Below are 21,285 nucleotides of genomic sequence, written 5' to 3' on the forward strand. Positions count from 1 at the left end.
TGGGAGATGCGACTGGGGACTAATATAAGCCATGGCTTTATTTCGTTGTAGGAATCTGCCCCTTTCCATTGGCATTTCCATGCCCATCGTCACCATCATCTACATCATGACCAATGTGGCCTATTACACCGTGTTAGACATGCAGGACATCCTGTCCAGTGAAGCTGTTGCTGTGGTAAGTTGGCACGAGAAGTAGGCTCAGAAGAGTTTGTGGCCTACTGGCTATGTTATACTTTTTTTTTTTTTGCTTTTTGGGTCACACTTGGCAATGCACAGGGTTTACTCCTGGCTCTGCACTCAGGAATTATTCCTGGCAGTGCTTGGGGAACCATATGGGATGCTGGGAATTGAATCCCGGTTGGCCGCGTGCAAGACAAATGCCCTACCCATTGTACTATAGCTCCAGCTCCTATATTACACTTCTCGACGGTCCCAGAAAGCAAGTAGCCCTTGAAAGGTGTTTTGCTGGGCTAGTGGTCTGACAGGAGATCCTGTTCCCTCCTGCTTTAGAAGGACTGAGTTTCTAGGAGAGGAATCTGGGGTTGTGCCAGTCTCTGCCTTCATCCTTTTTATGTATCACTAACGTCTCCCCATTCCTTTCCCTTAGACTTTTGCAGACCAGATTTTTGGAATATTCAACTGGACAATTCCACTGGCAGTTGCATTATCCTGCTTCGGTGGCCTTAATGCTTCCATTGTGGCTGCTTCTAGGTATGAGCGACACTATGATTGGAGTAGTACAGAACTACTGCTGTAGGGTTAGACTCATAGGATCTAGACGTTAGTTACCGTGCTCCCCAAATGATATTCACAACCTCTTAGTTCTGGTTTCCTTTGGCAGTTTTTGTTTCCTATGCATCTCTGCACCGAACTCTCTTGTTTTTTTTGTTTTGTTTTGCTTTTTGGGGTCACACCCAGCGATGCACAGGGGTTATTCCTGGCTTTGCACTCAGGAATTATTCCTGGCGGTGCTCGGGGGACCATATGGGATGCTTGAAATCGAACCAGGATCGGCCCTGTGCAAGACAAAATCCCTCCCTGCTGTACTATAGCTCCAGCCTGAACCCTCTTTCTTATTCACATTTGAAGAAGGGGGTGGAGAGAGCCATGGCGGGGCGGCCTGTGAACTATGCCACAGCCTGTGTCTTGCTGGTTTCTCAGCTGTATCTGTCTCACCCCAAATAGGCTCTTCTTCGTGGGCTCCCGCGAAGGCCATCTCCCTGATGCCATCTGCATGATTCACGTTGAGCGGTTCACACCGGTGCCTGCTCTGCTCTTTAATGTGAGTGATCTCAGGATGAGGTTGAAAGCCAGTGTGGGGGGCACTTTAGTCATAGGAGACAACTGTCCTAACTTCCCCCAAACTCTTAAGGATGTTCTAACAGGAAAATGACGGATGGAACAGCCACGTTAAGCCAGGCACCGTCATAACTGGCACAGCTGTTCTAAGAGAGCAGCTCGCTCTTCTGGGGGATGGGAACCTCTGGTTTACGATAAGGCCTAAAGTATGTGGAATGTGTTTTCATGACCGTCATGACAGACTGATATGTTGAAGGCAAGAAATGGTCACTGTTGATTGGGAATGGGGCTCTGAGGTAGAGTTCTTGCCTTCCATAAGGGTTTAATCCCTGTCATTGGGAAATAAAAAGTTACTGTCTTCTGTAAGGATAGGTGAAGGAAGGTCTGGGGTAAGTTTGAAATGGATTTCTAAGGTAATGACTGCAAAGAGATGGACTTTAGGTTAAGTGAAGAACTCTAGGGACCGGGGAAATAACTTTAAGGTCAGGAGTGCATCCCTTGTATTTGCAGAGATCCTGAGTTTGAACCTCAGCACTGCATGACGCCCTGAGCAGTGTTGAGCCCAGTTAGTACCACACAGCATTGACCTAGATGGTTGAATATCCTGGGAGCAGCTCCTAGGCGCTCAGAGTTAGAAATATATGGCAGAGCTAGTAAGGGGAGGCTTTGGGCAAAAAGGTTTTTGAAAAGTTATTTGGAGTTGTGCTTGATAGCATGGTCCCTAGGCAAATGTTTGAAGAATGAACTGAAAAACACAAGGAAGAAGCTATGACTTCATAGGACAGGAATGAGGCAGTGAAGCTAGGGTGTAGAGTGGGTGGAACAATAAGGGACAGGTGGGGTGGGGGTGGGGGTATTGAGGACTTGCCAAGGGGAGGGGTAAGTGTGAAATAAGGGGAGTAAAAAGCACTTTAGGTACACAAGAGCTGACCACGGCTTGTGCCAACCAGGGTATTATGGCACTGTTCTACCTGTGCGTGGAGGATATCTTCCAGCTCATCAATTACTACAGCTTCAGCTACTGGTTCTTTGTGGGGCTCTCGATTGTTGGTCAGCTTTACTTGCGTTGGAAGGATCCTGATCGGCCTCGTCCACTCAAGGTAACTCACCTCCATCTTAACCCCTGCCCTAAGTGTGTGTGACATGGATTCAAAGATCTTCCCGGGACTTGGTGGTGGCCACACGGATGTGACAAGGGTGGGGAGAAGGTTCAATGCCCTACCTTTGTAGGCGGGTTTATTTCGGTCCCGAGTTGTCTAACCTCATTTCCCCTTGTATTTTCAGCTCAGCCTTTTCTTTCCCATTGTCTTCTGCCTCTGCACCATCTTCCTGGTGGCTGTTCCACTGTATAGTGATACCATCAACTCCCTCATTGGCATAGGCATTGCCCTTTCAGGTCTGCCTTTCTACTTCCTGATCATCCGAGTGCCAGAGAAAAAACGACCTCATTACCTCCGAAGGATTGTGGGTAAGCAAGCACTGAGTCTGCAAGTCAGATATTTTCTTCCAAATCTAATCTTCCAAGTCACCTTTGCCCTAATCTCTTCCTGTTGTTAATCCTTGAGCATTGCTGAATTTTCCCTTTGGCTCGACTCCATTCCATGCCACCTAATACCCAATCCTGCTGACTTCTCAATTTTGACTCAAACTTCTCTTGTTTATAGCATCTGCCACACGGTACCTCCAGATCCTATGTATGTCAGTGGCTTCAGAGATGGATTTTGAAAATGGAGCAGAGATGTCCAAGCAGGATTCCAAATCCAACTAAATTATCACCCAGAATACTGAGGTGTGGAAAGCAGGGGCCTTTCTTTCACCTACTGGCTGCAGCCAAAGAAGCTGAAAAAGAAACTCCCCGTCTTTTGAGAGAGTGCTCAGAAGCCTGGGCTCCGGCGACCTTTGAACTTGCATTTTTCAGATAGAAAATAATTTATTTGTTTTGCTACATATTGTTCCAGATTTTTTGAAAGAATGAGTAGACTGGTGGGGAGCATATCAGGTGTGGGGATTTGATTGTTCTAAAAAAGTACATTCCCATGTGTAAGACACTCAAGTCTGGGTGTGCCAACCCACTCCTTTTCCTTTAAAAGGGCCAATAATGCTCCAAACTGTCTCCTTTTCAGAGACATGAAACTGTCACAGGTGTTGGACAATAAAGGGTTATGTTCCTATGCTTTCGCGTTGCTTCCTTGTATTCTTCTACAGGTGTGGGGGCTACACCTGGTGCTGTTCAGGGTGCAGCATATGGTACTGGGGGGTTGAGCCCAGGATCTCAGGGAAGGCACAGACTGCTGCTTGAGCCATGTCCCTGACCAATGAGTTACTTCATGTGTCCCCAGGACAGCTCCCATTAGCCTATCAGGAAGACTCAATAATTATTTCAAAGTACCTGAGTATGTTCTCATCAAGGCAGTTGTTGGAGGTTGATACAAACAATCTCTACACAAGACAGTATCTAAACTGCTATGGCAAAAATTTAGGTTGTTAAAAACTACCAGCGCCGGAGTGATAGTACAGTAGGTAAGGTGCTTGCCTTGCAGGGGACTGAACCAGGTTTGATCCCTGGCATCCCATATGGTACCTGAACATAGTTACTCCTGGTTATAGGAATAACTCCTGAGTGCAGGGCCAGGAATAACCCCTCAGCACTGCCAGATATGGCCCAAATAAACACAGAGACTCTTCCTAAGAGCAAGAGTAGCAAGAGTAATCACCAACCCATATCCATTCTTAGGAAGATAAAACAATCGATTTCATCGTTTAATAAATCTCAGCAAGCAGCACATGGTACAGAGCTTTACTATTTCGTGGATGAGATCACTTGGCTTCCAAGTGCTCTCTGACACTGTGGTGCAAGAGTCTGTAGTGGAATCCACCTTTAAGAGAAGCACTGACACATCTCTCTCAGTTTCTACCTCTGGGACAAGGACCCAGCATCCCAGCTTGCTTTGAGTTGAGTCTCTGAGGAGAATTCCTACCAATATGAGCAGGGAACAAAATTCAGCCCAGAGTGTCTCGCCAGGGCCTCTTTGACTTTGGTTTGCTGCTGCTGCTGCTGTCTGGGGTGGTGGGTGGGTGATTCTTTTCATTCTGGAGCAGTGGGTTGTGGGTATAGGTTTGCTGTAAGGGACCTGAAAGACAGAAGAAAAATAAGAAGAAAACACACAGATCTTGTTGAACAAAGGCCGGGAAGAAAAGAATGATTGAACTTAGCCAGAAAGGACTAGTTACCCCTGGCTGCTAGCTCCAGGTGATTCTGCATGCGCCGTTCACGCTCCTGTAGCTGATGGGTCAGTTCAGCATTCTTCCAGCCTATGTAAGGAGTAAAACATGCAGTGGGGCACCATCTAGGACCACTTTTCCCAGTCCCCGTTCGCACGACAGGGTGCCCTTACCTCTCTTAAAGCTCTGAAAGAAGCCTTCCCGCGGAGCTAGTTTGCTAGGGTCGTGTACGACACGCTGAGGAATTTTCAGGACAGTGCGTACGGCTGGGATACGGAGGCAAGCCACTTGGGTCAGGGAAAACATATTGGAGAAGAGCCAATACACGAACACTGCCTGGATGAGCAGAGGGAATAGGGGGGTGGAAGAGAGAGTGGGGAAGGGGGGGTAGGGAGGGAGAGATGGGGAAGGGAGGGGCAGGAGGAAGAGATAGGGAGGGAAAGAGAGAAAGAGGGGGAGGGAGAGAGGGAGGGAGGGAGAGAGAGAGAGAGAGAGAGAGAGAGAGAGATTAGAAGCTGCTTGTTCAAGAGATGTGTGGGCTAGCTCTGATCCCTGATCTATTTATTACCTACCGTGGGGAAGTGGATAGTTACAGGCAAGACTGCCAGGGGCATCACGCGGATAAAATTTCTCATCCACTGAATGTCAGAACTTTGCATGCCTGTCTCAGCACCTAACTGGAAAAAAATTTTTTTAGAAAGGCATATAAATGCCATGCAGTCACTCCCCCTGCTTGAAAAAAATTATATACACATATTTATTAAAAATACGTTTTGCGGGGCTGGAGAGATAGCACAGCGGGTAGGGTGTTAGCCTTGCACGCGGCCGACCTGGGTTCGATTCCCAGCATCCCATATGGTCCCCTGAGCGCCGCCAGGAGTAACTCCTGAGTGCAGAGCCAGGAGTAACCCCTGTGCATTGCCAGATGTGACCCAAAAAGCAAAACAAAACAAACAAACAACAAAAAAACCAAAAAACCAAAACCGTTTTGTGTGGTGCTGAAGATTGAACCCTGGTCTCATGTACACAGGTCTCACCACTTTGCTACTGAGCCACATCTGACTCCAAAGCTGTTCCTTAACTATCCCTGTCTGCTTTACAAGGTGACAGCAGCCAGGGATGCCTGGTTTCATTCATATTCATAAAATCAAGTACTGTGATTCTGGAATCGGGCTTGCTGTCACCTTGCAGTATGGTGGCATGGAGCAGGTGAGAGATGTTCTGAGGGAATCATCAGGATGGAGCTGTGGTCTGACCACAGCTACTCGCTGGCCCGTGGGATGTTCACGTGAGTGCCCACAGTCCTAATCCGTGGTGAGCCTACCAGTCACAGAACCTACACTCACAGTTGGCAGAGGGGGTGGATGTGGGAGGAGAGTATAGCTGGAAACTTGGTCACTGAAGACACAAGGACTCTCCACGACATTAAGGTTTTCATTCCCAGGAGAAGGTTTGGCATGCAGTGCTTGCTTTTACTGAAAGGTGATCACAATGTACTGTGCTTTCTTTGGAACATCTGGATCCTGTCTCAATGCACATGACGCACCAGAAATACCAAGGCAATCATAACTCTGAGCTCTTTTGAAGAAAATGGTTGGCTTTATCTCTTCAGTTTGCTCAGCATTTCCCAAAGTAGGTGACACACAGCCTGGGGAGAGTTGGAATGATCTGGGGGGTGGTGGTGGGGTGTGGATAAGCAGCCCTGGGTGCAATGGGACAGGAGGAGGGCCTTTTCTTTACTTCTGCTTAAAGAAGTAGATGACCTGGAACAATTCACTTTTCTAGAAAGGGGGTGGTAGATCAAATAAGTTGGGAAAACTGGGGTCAGAGTCAGTACAAAAGTTAGGGCGCTTGCCTAGCATGGGGGGTTAAGGCATTTAGTTCCTAGGATTTTGGGGGGGTATGGTGGGGTTTTAGTTTTTGGGCCACACCCGACTGTGCTCAGGGCTGGCTCCTAGCTCTGTGCTCAGGGCTCACTTCTGGTGGGGCTTGGGGGACCACATGGGGTGCCAGGGATCAAACCTAAGTTGGCCACATGCAAGGAAAGTGCCCTACTCACTGAAATATGGATCCAAGCCCCAATTTTTTTTTTTAAAAAGATTGTATTATGTTTTTTAACATTTAGTAATACAGCCATAGACTCAAAGATACAGGTGGTTCTTATGTGTAAAATCAGATGGTTATGTTAAACTAACATACTTAACTTTATTGTGTCAGCTATTATGGGCTGGAGAGAGAGTTCAACAGGGTGAGCGTAAGTACTGCACAAGAGAGGCCTGGGATCTATTCCTGGCACCACGTGGTCCTCTGAGCACTACTGGGAATGAGCCCCAATGACTGAGCTGGGAGTAGGTCACCAGGTCTGGTCCCAACACCCCCTCCCCCTAAAACTGTGTCACTAGCCTCCAAAGAAAGGTCTTTTAAGACACTGTTTTTTTTTTTTTTTCCTTTTTGGGTCATACCTGGCAATACACAGGGTTTGCTCCTGACTCTGCGCTCAGGAATTACTCCTGATGGTGCTCGAGGGACCATATGGGATGCTGGGGATCGAACCCAGGTCGGCCGCATGCAAGGCAAACGCCCTACCTGCTGTGCTATCACTCCAGTCCCAAGAGACTGTTTTTAAGAAAGCATCTGAATACATTTGTTTTGATACTGCATTTATTCAATAAAATACTTAATTAAAAACAAAAAAGGCAGAGAAGAGTAGAAATACATACCAGCTTTAGAGAAGCTGACTCATATTTCTTACCCATGAACTCTTCCAAACTCTTCCAGCGAGTGGAGAAAAACCAACTGCACAAACATGTTACCTCCAACCCTCTACTCTGTAGACCTGGCACTTACTTGGCCACCACAGGCTTACCTCCAGGACACCCCACATTGTAGCAGTGACTACCACTGGCAATATGTATGTGGGGTCGGACAGCGTGAGATCTTGGAACCACCAAAGGCCCCCGGTCTTCAGGCTGGGCACAGGAAGGTTGGCCATTTCTCTCAAGGCAATGAAGAAGGAGATGAAGATCGGGGCCTGTAGCACAAGAGAAGCCCTGTCAGCTCCCTTCCGCAGAGAGGGGACTGTCATCACTCCACTGCTACTGAAAACCATGTCCAATTATCACCATCTGTGTTCTAGGGTCTCTGGACTATGGGAAACAGGAGGTAATGAACGTGACTGGTTCTCTGACACAAGACAAACGACGATACTCACCTGCGTCAGAGGTAGAATGAGAGGTCTCATGAGTTTGACATCATGCTTTTTCTGGTAAAACATCATCTCTGAGGAGGCCTTGTAAACTGAAAAGGAGTGCAAGAAGTTAAGGGCTGGGCTGAGTGAGCTGGGTGGGGCTCACCACCACCCTCCCCGCCTGGTGCAGGGGATTTCTAACTGCCCTGCCCAGTCAATGTTGATGAGTTAGGTCCAAGAGCGGGCAGCAATCCTGTTTGATGTTGTCCCTTTCCCTCAGGAAAAGTTCGAAGGTGGACCTCTCCCAGGCTCATCCTGCACATGACTCACACTCGGCGTGGTCCCCTGTCAACCGGGCCTCTCGCATTCGATTGGAAAATTTCTGCAGCTCTGGCAAGTGGTTGTGGATCTTGGCTGCCTCTCGCTGGCCCTTCACGATGAGAGGAAACACCAGGCAGCGGGCAAGGACTGTGCCTGGAAAACAGAAACTAGAACTGGAGTAAAATTATGTACCATTCTGCAGTTAGAAGGTGGAAATTTTTTAAATCATCACTTAGGAGGGCCTCTCTTATTCCACATTTTTGGGGGTGGGGATGCTTTCCCAAATAGCGCTCAGGGAGTCTGGAGGCCACTCCTGGTGATACTTTGTCACGGAGCCAGAAAGTTCGATGCTAAGGCCCAGACAGTGGTGCATTGATGGGGGCCACTAAAGCCACCCCAGGAGAGCTCAGGGTTTGAACCTGGGGCTCTCAATACCCGGCCTTCTTATTCCAGTTTTTCCCATACCATGACTCATGTCCAAGGGCTCCCCCAAAAGCGCAGGGCATGGCATATTTTCTTCAAGCTCTATCTGCTGCTTTGATAGTGCCATGTAAGGCATTACCTTATCTAAACACACATTTCTTTGCACAAAAGGGCGGCAGAAGCTACTTTCCTAGCCTATGGTTCCCAAACTTTTTCCCTCAATGGAACCTCCCTCCTGCCGCCACAGCCCTAAGCGAAGCCCCAATATATCTAAGAGATAAAAGCTAGCTGTCCATGTGAGGGGGAGTCAACAATAGGATTATTTAAGCTCTGGTTTTTGCTTCGCTCAGAGGAATCTTTATAGAGCTCTGGAGATCTCAGGGATGACGTTTAAAATCTACCGTCCTAGAAATCCCTGGAGGAGGCGATGAAGCGGTCTGTTATTTCAGTGCTTTCCTATTTCTTTTCTTACACTTCCTATTTCCTGACCATTCAACAAATATTTAGATTATGGTACCTTCAGATAAGCAAGTGGGTCTGGGTTGAGAAGAAACCGGTGAAAGTAAGAGAAGATACAATTTAAAAGCATAGGCTGGAACCCAGAGTACCAACACCAAAGGAGGCAGAGAGAATACTGGACGATGAAAATGAGAAGGTGTGGTCAGAAAGATAGACAGGAAGGGGTCATGGAGATAGTTCAATGGGATGAAGAGATTACTTGCATGAGAAAGCCCCCCCACCCCCCCAGTTCAATCACCAGCAATGCATATATCTCCCCTTACCTTGCTTCCAACCTCCTAGTACCTTGCCCACTGCTGGGCCCAAACAGTACCCCACTGCTGGGCGTAAGCACTGAGGCGTTTGCTCTGGTCTACAGAACAACACCGGGATTGCCCCCAGGTCTTAAGCATGCAAGGAACATGCTTTTCCATTGAGTAATATCCCTCTAGGCCCCCTGAACACTGCTAGGCAGGCCCCCTCGAGCCCCCTCCTTTCCCCAAAGAAAGGAAGGAAATCGGGAGACTCACAAAGGACAGATCTTAGGGTATTGCAGTGCTTCCCAAAGTGGGCAATGCTGCCCCTGCTGGGGACTGCTAGAATCATCCAGGGTCCTTGTAGTTTTCTTAAGTGTAATCAGGGGATGCTTGGTTGGTTTGAAGCAGGTAGATTACAGGGGTGGTGGAGGGTGGTGGTGGTGAGGGGATGGCTGGGGGAGGGTGTTCAGTGGTTTTTAAAAATTTTATTTTTTTAATGAAAAGGGGGTGGTAGGTCAAAATAAGCTCTGAGAAGCTCCAGCCTAAATTACCTCAGCTATTAAGCATTAGATTGAGGGTCAAAAAAAAAAAAATAGGCCCACTGGGTGCAGAATACTTTTACATAACAGCTATGAATGAAAGGAGAATGATAAAGCAGTTGTTAAGGTGAACTAGGAATGAAGGGAAGGAATTCTCTCCTAAGACACGGTTATGTTTGCGCATATTTATATGTAAAGAGTAGGGCTCTAGGAGGGTGAAGTTGAAGATACAGGGGAAAGGATGATAGCTGAAGGAAGGTGCAGGAAGAATTTAGAGCGAAAGTTTTAGCCCGCAGGAGAGGCAATGTGACCGTCTTCCCAATTTTAGGGTCACAAAGGCCCAACCCGGCTCTCTTTGCTCCTTAAGCACAGCAGTTTCATCACTATTAACAAGGGTCCCTTACTCTGGGCTCACGGTCAAGTTATCTAGACAATAAATCCTCACTTAATTTCTAGACTGTGATTTTCCTCATCAACCTAACAAAACAACATTAAACAGTGCAATGTTCAAGAATCTGCCATACTCTTAGAATTCAAGGCGGTCTAAATGATCTAAGAAATCCCTTTAGAAAATTTAAGCCCTATTCCTCATTCGAATATTTGCTTTCCTGACCCCTAAACTTCTACAACTATTTCTTTAATTCACTCAAAAAACATCTTTAAAGTTATTAAGTCCCCACTTTCCGTATCTGTAACCAGGATATATTCTTACATGCAGCAATGGCTCCCCACCAGGGGAGGCCCAGGTTAACATGCATAGCTTCCAGTAAGTTTTGGATCAGTCCCACTGGGGTGTATGAGCCCAGGCCCAGTTCAGCAAAGGTCTGCTCAGCAGCGGCTTGGATGACATCTGTCGTGTCTCCAGAAGCCACCTCAGGTACTGCGGTGGGCAACGGAGCTGCAGGAATGACAGGAGGAGCTTGAGCTTGGATCTGTGCAGGGGAAAACACAGATATCGGTCAGTATTCTCAGACTCTGTATTTTTAGTTCTGTGGGTTAGCTAACAGTATCTTCAGAATTCAAAGCTTGAAAGAACCATTCTCTTTCCTGCTACCTGTGTAAGTTACTTGGACCAAGGTTTCATGATTTCCCTGTATATTGGGACTTTAATCTTCTTTTTTTTTGGGGGGGGGGGTGGTCATAACCCGCGATGCACAGGGGTTACTCCTGGCTTAGCACTCAGGAATTCCTCCTGGCAGTGCTCAGGGGACCATATGGGATGCTGGGAATCTGAACCCAGGTCGGCCACCTTCAAGGCAAACGCCCTACCGCTGTACTATCACTCAAGCCCTGGGACTTTAATAATCTTATAATAGTATTTTCCAAATTTCTTCTTCTTTTTTATTTTTTCGGGGGGCGGGGGGCCACACTTGAAGGTGCTCAGGACTTACTCCTGGCTGTGTCCAGGGATGACTCTGGGAGGTGCTGGGGATGAAACCCTGGTGGGCTACATGCAGGGCAAGAAATTTACCCACTGTTTCAACCCCAAACTTCATTTATATGGGACTCCTCAGGCATTGCTCAAGAGGCCTGAAAAGCCACACCTGGAGGTGTTGAAGCTGCCTCCTACTGTAGTTAGAGAACTCTATGGTGCTGGGTGGGCTGAAGCTATAGCACAGCGGGTAGGGCATTTGCCTTGCATGTGGCTGTCCTGGGTTCAATCCCTCTGCCCCTCTAGGAGAGCCCAGCAAGCTACTGAGAATATCCTGCTTGCACGGCAAAGCCTGGCAAGCCTCCCGTGACATATTCGATATGCCAAAAACAGTAACAAGTCCCACAATGGAGACGTTACTGGTACCCGCTGGAGCAAACTGATGAACAACAACAGGAGGACAGACAGTGCTACAGTGTTATGGTGCTAGGGATGAACTGGGATCAGTCACACTCAACGGATGAACCTGTACTATCTCTCCGTGGCCAGACTTCAGGCAACTGAGTGATTTTGCACTTACTGAAACTATTAAGAATTTTTCTTTGGGGGGATGGGGTGGTGGTGGGCGAGATGCTGGGAACATTGGTGGTGGAGAATGGGCACTGGTGGAAGGATGGGTACTTGATTATTGTATGACTAAAACGTAAGCACGAAAGTTTGTAAGCCTGTTACTGTACCTCACGGTGATTCACTATAAAAAATAAAAAAAAAAAAGAAAAAGAAAAAGGATTTTTCTTCAAAACATTCCGTTTGTGTTTGTGGGTTTTTTGAGTCACACCTGACAACACTCAGGGGTTACTCCTGGCTCTGCACTCAGGAATCACTCCTGGCTGTGCTCAGGGGCCACACAGGGTGTAGGGGCTTGAATCCTGGTCAGCTGCATTTGCAAGGCAAGCATCCTACCTGTGGTACTATGATCCTGGCTCAGTAAATAACCAGTTCTTTTTAAAAAACAACTCAGTTTTATTTTATTTTAAAAATTTTGTTTTGGTTTTGTGCCACACCCATGCTACTCATACTCCTGACTCTGAGCTCAGGGATCATTCCTGGTGCTGCTCAGGAGACCAAACATGGTGCTGGGGATGGAACTGAGTCGGCCATGTGCAAGGCAAATGTCTGACCGGCTGTACTCTCTCCAGCCCAACAACTCAGGTTTTAAATACTTATTTGGTCTCATCCTCAGAATGCTTAATATCCTTGAACACATGCATTTCATATGCAGGCCACGACTTCTCCAAACACACACAGGACTATATTTACAGCTCATCTCACCACTAGAGACTTGCCGCCACTCCAGCAAAAAACCTTTCCTGCCGTCCTCTCCAACCCTTACATCCTCTCGTGTCCTGAACAGAGATGCTACCTTTTCGGGGTGCCGTGTGGGGTGTGTGCAAGGACCTGGGCTCCACCTTCCCCGTCCGACGTGAAAACCAACTAGCCCGGGAGGTCCCGGGAAGGACACGCCTCTTACCTGAGCTTCTGCAAACGCCACCGCCGAGGTGCTGAGGCAGCGCGGCCCGATGGCTGCAAGCAGGCCATGGTGGGGTCGCCCGCTGGGCAGCAGGAGCCCCGCGTCCGGCGGCGGCCGGGGCCAGTGCGACAGCCCTGCGACGCGGTGGAACTGAGTGCGGGAAAGGAAGAAGGGAGACTTTTTAGGGGCGCAGGGGATGCTCGTTAGGATCGCCCCCCACCCCGGTGACAGGTTGCCTGCTACTACAGATGAGGCCACGGCCTCTCTCCGAAGGCCACTCCCGGGCATCGCTGGCCCCTGGCACGTGGCAGAGGTGTCCCGGGCACCGATGACCGTGCACGCTGCGCCCGCGGCATGACCCTCCCGTGTCCTCACACGACCCGAGGTCATGACTACGGGGCCGATAAGCGGGTCAGGGTCTGCTCCTGCTTCCCGTGCGAGTTGGATCTGGCTGGGGTCACAGGGGCCAGGGCGGCAGCAGCCGGGTTCGGCTCTAAGACTTCCTTACCTGACGCTGGGGCCGTAGCAGGCGCACAAGCTCCCTGCGTCCGCACATCAATCCCATCGCCATTTTGCCGGAAAAGGAATTTCGCTCGCGCCTGCGCACTCAGCTCCGCAGCCGGGCGTGAGGGAGGCCCTGTTGGAAATGGGCATGAAGCCAGCCTGCCGCGTGGCCACCATATTTGAAGTGGGCAAGAAGCTCCAAAGGGCTGCGCATGGAAATTGCGCAGGGTTGTTTCAGGAGATAGATTGAAATTGGTATTTCTCGTAAACGATCACGATTGGTGACTACATGAAACTAGGAAGTTTTCTTTCATTTGTTAAGTAGACTTACTGGGGTGGGGAAAAAATGCTGCTGGCCGGTCTTGGCTGTGTTTGGGGTGACTTTTCCCTGCCCAGTGATGTTGAAGTTTGCTTGTTAGATTATATTGGAATTGCAAATCCAGTGAAGTTTTAGGGGAGGCTGATAGAAATTGAGAAGAGGAAGTTTCTAGAAAATAGTTTCCTCCCAGATAAAAAGACAAAGCTTCAAGGGAGCCTCCAACTTTTCTCTTTAACTTCTTTTTGAGTGACCTTGAGGGGACAAGTCTAATGATGAAAAGCAGATATGGCTATATGAAAAGATGGAAAACCCCTAAATATTTGACGTTGTTGAGCTGCAGACACCATGATTGGAACCATCACTAGATACTGGTGTGTATAATAATTAAAGGTCTTGATCAGTTGGACTCTGTTCCTTTGTTTCTTGAAGTTGCAGCATTCATAGACAAATATGAGGTGAAATTACCCTGATTGAAAAAAAATTTTTTTAATTGAAACCCTGTGTAATAGACCCTTAGAAAGCTGTTCATGATTAGCTTTGTCATATAGTGTTCCAACACCCATCCCTCCACCAGTGTACATTTCCCAGCACCAGTGTCCCCTCTCATCACCGCCTCACCCCAAGTTCCCCTGCTTTAAAGAAGAAACAAAGAACTTAGAAATTGTGGGTTAATTATATATGACTCTTGCAGAGTCTTTAAAATTGCAGGGTATTTTTTTGAATAACAATAATCTGTGAAAGATACAATGGCCTAAATTTATTTCAATCACTGCTAGGTTGGTTGTTCCTGATTGTAGGGGAAAATGGTAAAAAATAAGTGGTAAAGAAATGTATATTACTTTAGTACTAGTTAGGGGAATGAGCTATCATCATGTATTTTGAATACTATTTTTTTTAAAAGGTTATTAGGGGCCAGAGAGATAGTATAGGGGTTAAGGCACCTTGCATGCAGCTCACCCTGGTTGAATCCCTGGAACCACATGTGATTCTCCAAGTACTAGGAAAGTACATCCTTGAGTACCTTGGGTGTGGCCCAAAAATGTAACACACTGAGAGAGAGAGAGAGAGAGAGAGGCACATGCTTTGATCACTGGCAATGTGGCACAGCATAGTTCCCCAAGAGCACCGTAGGAGTAAATCCCAAACCTCCACAGTAAGCAGGAGCAGTCTTCAGCAAGAACACTTGGGGAAAAAAATCTTTTGGTGACTGTTACTTTAGTGGATCCAAGTGAACCAAGTTTCTGGGTGTTTATATCATTGATAGTTCCCTCCTCTTGAGTTCAAGCACAAAAGAATGTGCTGGAAGTGACCCAGCCATTTCTAAGCATGTACCTTAAGATAACCTAATGACTTCTGCATGTCAGAGATGGTTCATTCCATGTTTGATATTTGAATGTTCAGACTTAAAAGCTGGGAAAGGCCGAACCTAATCACATGGAGGAACATTGAGACTCTGACTAATATCTCTATTGAGCTCCCGACTAATAGTCAACACCAACTCTAGCCATGTAAAGAACGTCATTTTGGAAGTGAATTCTCAACCCAGTGGAGTCAGTTCAAATGGCTAGGTGGAACAGAAACAATCAGCCCTCCTTAAGTTGTAAAATTACAAGCAAATGAAATGACTGTGATTTTAAGACTCCAGGTCTTGAAGTACTTTGTTGTGCAACAATAGAAAACTTAAATGCATTCTTATGCTGCATGAATAGGTATTAGCATCTGGGAAAAAGCAATTCTATACCATTAAAGCCAAGTGAAGTGTGTCACAAGTTTGCAAGTATTTATGGCTTATTTATTTGACAATTTATTGTATTTTATAGAAATTGATTCTATATTTCTCTTTAGAGTATGTTTTTTGAGGCGAGAATCAAGTCTTCTAGTTTTTATAATTTTTTAAGTGAGACAAATAGTTTTTTTTAAAAGAAATTAAAAAGCTGTGAGGAGAGAGAGAGAGAAAGGTATGTGTTCAAGAGAGAACATGTATTTTTCTTTTTCTTTTTTTCTTTTTTTTTGCTTTTTGGGTCATACCCGGTGATGCACAGGGGTTATTCCTGGCTCTGTGCTCAGGAATTACTCTTGGCGTTGCTTGGGGGACCATCTGGGATGCTGGGAATGGAACCCAGGTTGGCCGCATACAAGGCAAATGCCCTACCCGTTGTACTAACGCTCCAATCCCAGAATGTGTATTTTTCAAGAAAGGAAAAAGCAGAGGTGAGAAAGATTAATATGTATTAAAGAGAAAAGAGAAATATATATTAATTACAATGATAAAAATGGCAGTTGGTATGATATAACTGTGTTTGGAAGGTGTGTGTGTGTGTGTGTGTGTGTGTGTGTGTGTGTGTGTGTGTGTCTCTGTGTGTGTATGTGTGTGTAAGCATGCTTGTGTGCACAGCCCATATATAGTTGTAGGAAGGATTTGGGGAGGGGATAATATAAAACCTGGAGGTTCAACTGGGCCAGGGAGATAGCATAGGGGTTAAGATGCAGATATAACATATCTCAGACTCCGTTTTTATTTCTGGCACCACATGTTTCCCTGAGCACCTCTGGGTGCAGCGCCAGAGCACCACTGGGGCGGGCTGGGTGATCGCCAGCACTGCAGGCCCTGAGTAGCACCAAGTCTTTGTGCTCTTGCATTGAACTGCTGACTTTGATAGATAAGAATCACTGGGAGGGGCCCAGGGCCTCTAACCCTTCCATGGGTCTTCCCTTCCCTGAAGTTCAAGACCAGTTAGGAATTAGCTATTAAAATAACTCATAGTGAGCAGGGCCTGAGGGAGCTAAGCTCGATCAATATGATGAAATAACTAGCTGATAGAGAATTTTAAGTGAAAAACTTCAGATTAGGTGACTGATTTGATAGTGGTTTGAAACTGAGAAAACTGAACAAAGATTGAGCAGGAAAATAGTGATGACATTGATATGCCTGGATAAATCAGTGCACTGGTCATTTGCCTGATTTTGGTCAGATCCTTCTCTGCTCTTCCCTCTCTGGCTTGTATCACATGGACATACATTTCTTTGTCCTCTGGAGAGGTCTGGCAATGAAAGTCACTAGCAAAAGAGTGGGAAAAAGACAGAGAGAATCTAAGATCTTTCTCTTCTTTTTTCTCTGCTTCTTGCATTCTTCTTAGCAGTTGCATCTTCTCTTGGGTCATGCAGACCTTTACTTCACGGTTCTAGCTAGTTCCATGCCAACTTTGTTACAGTTCCAGTGTGCTTTGGATGCCCTTTGATTCTGCCTCTACTAAACCATCTACTCCTGTTGTTCTTCTAGCCAAGGGCATGTAGCAACTATTTGCTGTTGCCAACTTCTGGATCGCTTCCCCAGTCCCTGTTTGGCTCCTTAGTCCTTCTATTAGCCATGTACCATTCATTTTCTTGTAGTAAAATTCCTCTTAAAGTGCAGGATTGGTTTCTGTTTCCTGGCAGGATCAAATAAATACAACCTGGAAATGGTGAGAATTATGAAGCGAATATCTCTTAACTCCAAATCCAACTGGTTTATGTTGCTGGATACTCTATAAACTGTATTTCCAATTTACCAACTGGCTTCTTGTCCAACTCTGCCAATAAAGGGCGCAAGAGGGACATTGGAAAGCTGGAAGGGGGAAAAATGATTAATTTCCTCCCTCTTATAGTTCCAGGTGGACTTCCTCTCTAATTGCACTTCCTGTGAGCTGTAGTCTCACTGTGCTTTTTCACACAGCCAGTTGTAGCAGTAGTTGAGTCTAATTTTATTTTCTGCACTTGCAGAACTGACTCAGTGCCTGGAGACACCATGATCATTGCCTGGAGCTTCCTCCTCAGATACCTGAATTTCACCTCTGATGGGACCCTCTGGTTTGATATTTGATAATGTTAGCCTCTTTCCTTTCCTTTGTTCCCTCAGTCGAAGATGGTAGTTGCTCTCTGCTGATGCAATATCTAGGATCATTTAGAGTTCTCTCTGTCTCTCTGTCTCTCTGTCTCTCTGTCTCTCTCTCTCTCTTTTGGGTCACACCGGGCAATGCACAGGGGTTACTCCTAGCTCTGCACTCAGGAATTACTCCTAGCGGTGCTCGGGGGACCATATGTGATGCTGGGGATTGAAGCCGAGTTGGTCACATGCAAGGCAAGTGCCCTACCGGCTGTGCTATCGCTACAGCCCCTAGAGTTCTCTTTCTACTCTTTTTTTTTTTTTTTATGTAGGAGCACTGCTATTTATTCAGCCACTGATTAGCTGATTGAATTGTGCATGAACTCCACCTTACTCTTTCATTTTTTAATAATTTTATTTATTGAATCATCATGAGAGCAGTTACAAAGCTTTTGGGTCTAAGTCTCGGTCATACAATGAAACACCCATACCTTCACCAGTGCCCATTCTCCACCCCCAACAACCCCAGGATACCCCCATCCCACACCCTCCCCCTACCTGTAGGGCAGATGATTTTCACATTACTGTCTCTCTACTTTGATCATATTCAATATTTTGATACCAGAACCAGCATTATTATTTGAGATTTTACCCCAACACTCAGATCTGCTGAAAAGGCAACCGTAGACAATTTTTTTTTCTATTGCTGGTTATGAATAACATATGATGTCACTTGGCTGCAGTAGTGGCTGTGCGATTTTGAAATTCCGAAATTTTAACACTTAAATCTGGAGGGATTTCTGCCAAAACCTGCTGGGTTCCAAGATTTGCTCCTGAGTCTCTGGGATCATGGCTGTTAAGCAGCTTGATCAGGAGCCAGAAAGGCCATTTGTGGGCGATGACTTGGGGTCTTTGGGGTCTTGTTGGGGTGGAGAGGACAGAACTGGCTCCACCCCCATCCCATGAGGCCCAAAATGTCTCGTTGCTGCGGGCCCAAACCTGACTGTCCAGTTACCTCTGGAGGATGGTGGCCACTGGGCCGCTAGGGGGAACAGGCCAAGGCACGAAACCTATTCCCACCTGGGTTGGCCCAGCACCGGTAACCTACTGCAGGGACTGGTCGCATTTCTGCCAAAAGCCGCTGGGTTTTGAGATTTGTTTCTGAGTCTCTGGAATCATGGCCATTAAGCAGTTTAATCAGGAACCAGAGAGGACATGCCTCCAATTATATAGCTGAGCCGGAGGTGGTTTGTGGGTTTGTTTCCCACATACCTAACTTTCCCACATACCGTTTTCTTTCTTGGTAAACTTTGCCCCAAGTTTTTGGGGTCTGGCCAAAGGCACAGCAGCAATTTTGGGGTATCTGGAAGTCTGAAGGCAACATGAGGCTGCTGATGCACTCGCCTCACAGGTACAGATTGGCCTGCTGGCAGCACCATACCCGCTCTATTTCTACTCTTTCAGCGAGTTAATGATTTTTCCCCCACTTACTACTTTTTGATATTCACTTCTCTGTTTAGATAACTGGTGTGGCTCTTTGACTGAACTCTGACTGTTAGAGAAGAGGATCTGGCAGTTTTGAATGGTGTTGTGTTTGAACTTGGATAAATTCAATTTGCTATGACAGTGTCACATTGAATTTGACATCATGGCACTAGAATTTTTTTGAGAACTGGAAATCGAAAGTATTCATCAGTGTCAATGATTTGTAATGATGATGGCAACTGTATGACTATTTGAATTCTCTGGGTGCATGGTATGGAGAGTCCAAAGCAAATGATTGGACATGGTTTCATGTGCAGTCATAAAGAAAAACAGCAACATTAAAAAAGTCATAAACTTGAAGAGGCAATGATTATTTATGATAAAATATTGGTAAATGAATCTCCTATCAAAAATTTTCTGGATATACTTAACTTCTTGTTCAGTCTGTACTTCTAAGTCTATCCCAATGGTGTGGGATAAGTAATTCATGGGTAAGTAATTCCTGAGTGCAGAGCCAGAAGTAACCCCTGAGCATTACTGGGTATGATCCAAAAAGCAAAGAAACCCCACAAAAAACACAAACCAAAAACAAACAAAACAAATAGAATGTTCTCTGAATGCACATACATGTTTCTATTTTTAGTGGGGGTGCTGCACCTGGTAGTGCTCAGGGAGAGTGCACATGACCTACTTCTGATTCAATGCATAGGGGTCTGTCTCTGTGGTATTAGAGTGTGAATTTCAAAAGGAAAATCATGGGCGTGTGAGACTCGAGCTTTCCGTGAAGGAGAGCTATTCCCCTGACCACCCTACAGCCACTGACCGAGGAAGGACCAGGGAACAGAGAAATAGGGCCCCAGGCTATTGGTAGTCAGTTTATTTCTCACTCCTCCCCAGTGTAGTTCGATCTCTCCCCTTACAGCAAAATTGTAGTTGTAGTTTTGGTTGTAGTCACAGTCATCATAGTTCCATCATCCTAGTCTCCTCCTCCTCATCTTCCTTCTAGTCCTGTCTTTCTCCTTACAGCATAGTTATATAGAAATCATGAAGGGTGGCGGGGGTACACATAGGTGGGGTTGAACATTGTCATAACAGCAGAGGTAAAGCCACTCCTTCAGGGGAAGTTCTAGGAGATTAACTCAAGGACAAAATCTCATCTGAGGGTTCAGCACTCTAGATTGCTAGGAGATTTGCTCAAGGGTGGGATTCCACCTAGGGTGTATTGCTTTCTCCTTTCTTCAGCTAGTAATCCATTTAAACAATCATAGTAAATTTACTTCTTACTAATATTTCTAGTCATTTTTTATAAACATAATAAGAGATATATTAAGCTTAAAGGTTCTTCCTGGGGACACCTCACTATATATTCCAGTTCACAGTCAGGCCATGTTAGTTTTTCCTAACCCCAGAAGGATCCTTATTCAGTTACTTCTTTTTGGGTCATAACAGTTTGTTCCATGACCATGCTTTTAACATATTATACTTATGGTGCTTAGCTTGTCTCCTTTTGATGCCAGGGTAGCTTACAGCTTGCCCTGGATCCATCCTTGCCCCTTGCTGGGACCCTCCTTTAGGGGGTGTTAGGAAATAAGGGAAACTGAGGCTTAAGTCAAGTAAATATGATGGGTGACCAGGAGTAAATATTATTCGGAGTAAATTAACTCCCATGTTACAAAAGCATAGCATCAACTGTCTTCCTGTGTTTATACAAAAAGGACATTGCTAAACCATGCAAATGACATAAAGGAAAGAGAAAAGCAATATAGGATTATTAGTGCTTGATGAAATTGGGAGTGCCTCAGGGGCACTGTTGTGGGAGTAATTCAATAAATCTAAGCTCCCTATGGGAGGAGCAAGGATAACTCAGTGTTATCCAACACTGGAGGACCAGATAATGCTGGTAATTGAACCTGGGTCTCCTGCGAAGCACATGCTTTAGCCCACTGAGCTTTCTCTCCAATCCTGAGTGCCTACTTTGTACCAGGTATTGGTTCTGTGTGTAGTTTCCTGCCCATTGTTACCCTAAGCCCTGACTCATCTTAAGCATCATTTGGATGCCTCCAGTACCTGTACTTTTTTGACAGTGGCTCTTAACACCTTTCCTGCAAAAATAAGACCATGTGAGATGAAACTTTTAATTTATTTCATAATTACTCTGTATCTTTCCCTGCTTCTTCTCATCTCAGACAATAAACTGCATTCTCCCCTTTTGAAAATGCAAACTCTACCTGTGCTTTCAATTCTTATTATTTTCTTCCCTGTGGGTGCTATAACATTTAGCATAAGATACTTTCTCCTTTAATTACCTGCTTTTTTACTTAATTAGCTTAAGCACCTTAATTTTTTCCCTCCTCTTCTGCTTGCAGGCATAATCTTTTTCCTTGGGCTGAAAAAAAGACCAAATGTTTATTTGACCTTGAAGCAATTCTTAGCCCATTTTCCTCTCTTTCCTGTTTTGTTTTGTTT

At 46.0% G+C, this 21,285-nt stretch overlaps 2 protein-coding genes across 3 annotated transcripts in view; one reads left to right on the forward strand and one right to left on the reverse strand.

Moving 5' to 3' along the window:
• Positions 1-3,472, forward strand: part of SLC7A7 (solute carrier family 7 member 7) — a 36,595-nt gene extending 33,123 nt beyond the window's left edge. For both annotated transcript variants that reach the window (XM_056134017.1, XM_056134018.1), the window contains exons 5-10: positions 52-175; positions 608-711; positions 1,186-1,282; positions 2,250-2,399; positions 2,584-2,767; positions 2,964-3,472. In XM_056134017.1, coding sequence (XP_055989992.1) covers positions 52-175; positions 608-711; positions 1,186-1,282; positions 2,250-2,399; positions 2,584-2,767; positions 2,964-3,067 — 763 coding nt within the window. In that variant the 3' untranslated portion in view covers positions 3,068-3,472. The remainder of the gene's footprint in view (positions 1-51; positions 176-607; positions 712-1,185; positions 1,283-2,249; positions 2,400-2,583; positions 2,768-2,963) is intronic.
• Positions 3,473-4,028: 556 nt separating this feature from the next.
• OXA1L (OXA1L mitochondrial inner membrane protein) lies at positions 4,029-13,220 on the reverse strand. Its single transcript, XM_056133739.1, has 10 exons — positions 13,158-13,220; positions 12,656-12,799; positions 10,459-10,678; positions 8,039-8,182; positions 7,733-7,818; positions 7,388-7,552; positions 5,094-5,198; positions 4,695-4,857; positions 4,531-4,611; positions 4,029-4,430 (listed from the first exon to the last, which is right to left on the reverse strand). Exons 1-10 carry the CDS (start codon positions 13,218-13,220, stop codon positions 4,300-4,302), a joined length of 1,302 nt encoding a protein of 433 aa, XP_055989714.1. The 3' UTR covers positions 4,029-4,299.
• Between the last annotated feature and the right edge of the window lie 8,065 nt (positions 13,221-21,285).

This window comes from Sorex fumeus, unplaced genomic scaffold (assembly GCF_029834395.1).
Source record: "Sorex fumeus unplaced genomic scaffold, SorFum_2.1 ptg000098l, whole genome shotgun sequence".
NCBI lineage: Eukaryota > Metazoa > Chordata > Mammalia > Eulipotyphla > Soricidae > Sorex > Sorex fumeus.

What these genes read in the sequence shown, in the direction of transcription:
- OXA1L (XM_056133739.1), bottom strand. Translation starts at nt 13,220, where the DNA reads ATGGCGATGGGATTGATGTGCGGACGCAGGGAGCTTGTGCGCCTGCTA. An exon ending in CGGCGGTGGCGTTTGCAGAA is followed by an intron (nt 10,679 to 12,655) that starts GCTCAGGTAAGA and finishes TCCCCTGCACAG; the next exon opens with ATCCAAGCTCAAGCTCCTCC. An exon ending in GACAGGGGACCACGCCGAGT is followed by an intron (nt 7,819 to 8,038) that starts GTGAGTCATGTG and finishes ACTCCTTTTCAG; the next exon opens with TTTACAAGGCCTCCTCAGAG.